We start from the raw sequence: 2,776 nt of genomic DNA, 5'->3' as shown, positions 1-2,776 counted from the left end.
GATATGAGTATATGAGTATATCCACTACTCGGTAGAGACGAGGATGTGACAAAAATTGTATATATGTTAGATTTATGATGGGAACAACTTTTATTACAATATGAGATGAGATGATGAAACTTGTACCTGCTTCTAGGTTGTCATCCCTAAAAAGAGAATAAAAATAAATAAATATTGAAAATTAAAAATATAAAAAATTAAAAATATGAAAAGTAAAAATAATTTTATCTTTAAATTTTTTCCCACAGCATTTGCAACGAAAATAAAGTGAAAACATAATCAATTAGTAAATATTATAATATTTTAATTTATCTAATTTTAATAATACGTTTTAATTTCTTCTGATTCTTTTGAACTTTCCCTCTCCTCTTATATAACAAACCATTACCTCTTCAAAATTCAAAAGCCTCACACATTCAGATTCAGGTCAATTGTATCCTTTGCCACCGGCACCGAAGTTTTGAGTCCTCAAAGCATGGCTTCGTGCACCACGCTCTACCAGATTCTGGGAATCTGTCCAGCCGCGTCGGAAGGAGAAATCAAAGCGGCTTACCGGCAACTGGTGAAGGTCTGCCACCCGGACGTGGCTCCGATGGGGAAAAAGGAATCCTCTGGGAGTGAGTTCATAAAGATCCACGATGCTTATCGCACGCTATTGAATCCCGATAAGCGTGCCAAGTATGATCGAAACTTGATTCCACGTGGGCGAGTGTTCTCAACGGCGTCGTCTGGAGTTTCTGGCTATAATGGTCGGAGATGGGAAACTGACCAGTGCTGGTAGAGGGTGTGAACGGTGCAATCACGCCAGATGAACACGTGAAGCAGAAGTTACTCCTCTGTTAAAAAAAGGAAAATGATATACTAGCAATCAACAAGTGACAACTTTTCTCGTAACATGTTGACTCTTTTTTTATTTCATTAAATATTCGATGAAATTACAGCAGAAACTAAAAAACCATCAAAGTAAAAGAAACCTTCTCTTTTCAATTGTCTTCTTCCACTTTTCAACCTCTCGTCTTCTCCGAGGTTTGGATAATGTGCAAAGTCTGTATTCCTCTGAAAAATTATTTTATTCTTCTTTTCTCCTCTTTAGATGTGTGTAAAGATTTTTCTCTTGTCCAACATACAAAAGGTACAAAAGGTGTGTGCTTCGTCATTAGAATGAATTTTGGCAAAAAGGATCCATTTTTTTGCAGTTTGTAATGATGCGGTGAATATAGTGGCGTTTAAGTGGTGAGTTTAGTATTCGTAGTTGATGAGAATTGAGTTTGCTTATTCTTCTTTTTCCTCATTTTGGTGTCAGTGGAAAGGTCTTTCTCTTACCCAACTTTATGGAAGGTGTGTGCTTCGTGTGTTATCATTCAAATATCAGAGGAGGATATTGTTATCATTCAATATGAGTTTGGAGTCTCACATTGACTGAAAGTGATTTAGACAATATGTTCAATATGAGTTTGAAGTCCCGCATCGGGTGTAAGTGATTTAATAACTGTATATAAATAAAATTACACATTAAATCTCAGAGGGGATACCTAGTATATAAATAAAATTACAAATGAGGTGAAAGTGATTAACATTACAAACCTCATGAGGAAGGAATGGTTAAGATGATTATTATTATTTTAATTTATTATTATTATTAAATTTTTTATTTTTTATTGTTATTATTTTTTTCTCTGTATATTATTACCGTCATAACATTATGTTATAATTTTTAATTTTTGATTTTAGAATTTCATAATTGTATATTTGTATATTTTTATAGTTTTATAAATTTAGTATTTTAATATTTTAATTTAAAGTATATAATTATAAAATTATGATTTTTTGATATTTTAAACTATGATATGTTTTTGAATTTTTATTAAATAATAAAATCATTATTTTATAATTATATAAATTTGAATTAAAATAATAAGAATTTGATTCAAGATTTCTTTTTGTCTTATAAACAACTAGAGATCCATTTGGTTAAATAAAAGTATTATTTGAGAAAGTTTATATAAATTTTATAGATAATAAAAACTATGTAGTAATTTTATTGAAAAATTTATTAATTTAATTAGGCTTTTAATTTAAATAGAAATTTTAATTTTATGTTTTTATCCTACCACGAGTTCTTATTACGAATTTATGAAATATAAAAATTATGATATGTTTTATATTTTAATTTAAATAATAAAATCATAATTATATAATTATTCAATTTTGATAGAAAATAATAAAATGATAACATAAAATTATACCATTGTTTAATAAAAAATTCATAAAATTTAAAAATTATAAAATCATAAATTGTAAAATTATAAATTTTTAAATAATAAAATAACATGTGGTGACTACCATCAAGGTGATACGACAACATAATAACAGCATTAGTCCCTTAAAAGTAACATCACTCAATAATCAGGAAAAGTTAACAGCAGCAAAAACTCAATTGAAACAAATATATTTATTGAGTACTCAATAGACTACAAAAATTTATGAATGACTCAATTGAAAGATTTAAAATCTATTCGGGACTTAAAACATAATGAAGTCATATTATTACTGATATTATTATTAGTATTAATATTTTTATTGTTGTGACTAATAAATAAGTAAAATGAGGTAATATAAACTTGAAATCCCACCTCGGATGGCGGTCGAATGAAAGTATATAACTAATATATATGTAGAATTGCACATCAAATCTCGTGGGGAGGAGATTGTTATCATTTAATATGAGTTTAAAGTCCCACGTCGGGTGAAAGTGATTTAGATAACTAGCATACAA

The 2,776-nt window shown here is 28.4% G+C and overlaps 1 protein-coding gene across 1 annotated transcript; it reads left to right on the top strand.

Moving 5' to 3' along the window:
- The first annotated feature begins 415 nt into the window (after window positions 1-415).
- Window positions 416-1,554, top strand: LOC114174956 (chaperone protein dnaJ 11, chloroplastic-like). Its single transcript, XM_028059691.2, has one exon. It carries the CDS (start codon window positions 476-478, stop codon window positions 779-781), a length of 306 nt encoding a protein of 101 aa, XP_027915492.1. The 5' UTR covers window positions 416-475; the 3' UTR covers window positions 782-1,554.
- Window positions 1,555-2,776: the final 1,222 nt, after the last annotated feature.

This window comes from Vigna unguiculata, chromosome 3, assembly GCF_037176805.1.
Source record: "Vigna unguiculata cultivar grain cowpea cultivar isolate G323 ecotype 2 chromosome 3, ASM3717680v1, whole genome shotgun sequence".
In the NCBI taxonomy this organism is placed as follows: Eukaryota; Viridiplantae; Streptophyta; class Magnoliopsida; order Fabales; family Fabaceae; genus Vigna; species Vigna unguiculata.
The sequence above is the reverse complement of the archived record's forward strand: the minus strand, read 5'-3'. Positions and strand labels throughout refer to the sequence as shown.

What these genes read in the sequence shown, in the direction of transcription:
- LOC114174956 (XM_028059691.2), top strand. Translation starts at nt 476, where the DNA reads ATGGCTTCGTGCACCACGCTCTACCAGATTCTGGGAATCTGTCCAGCC.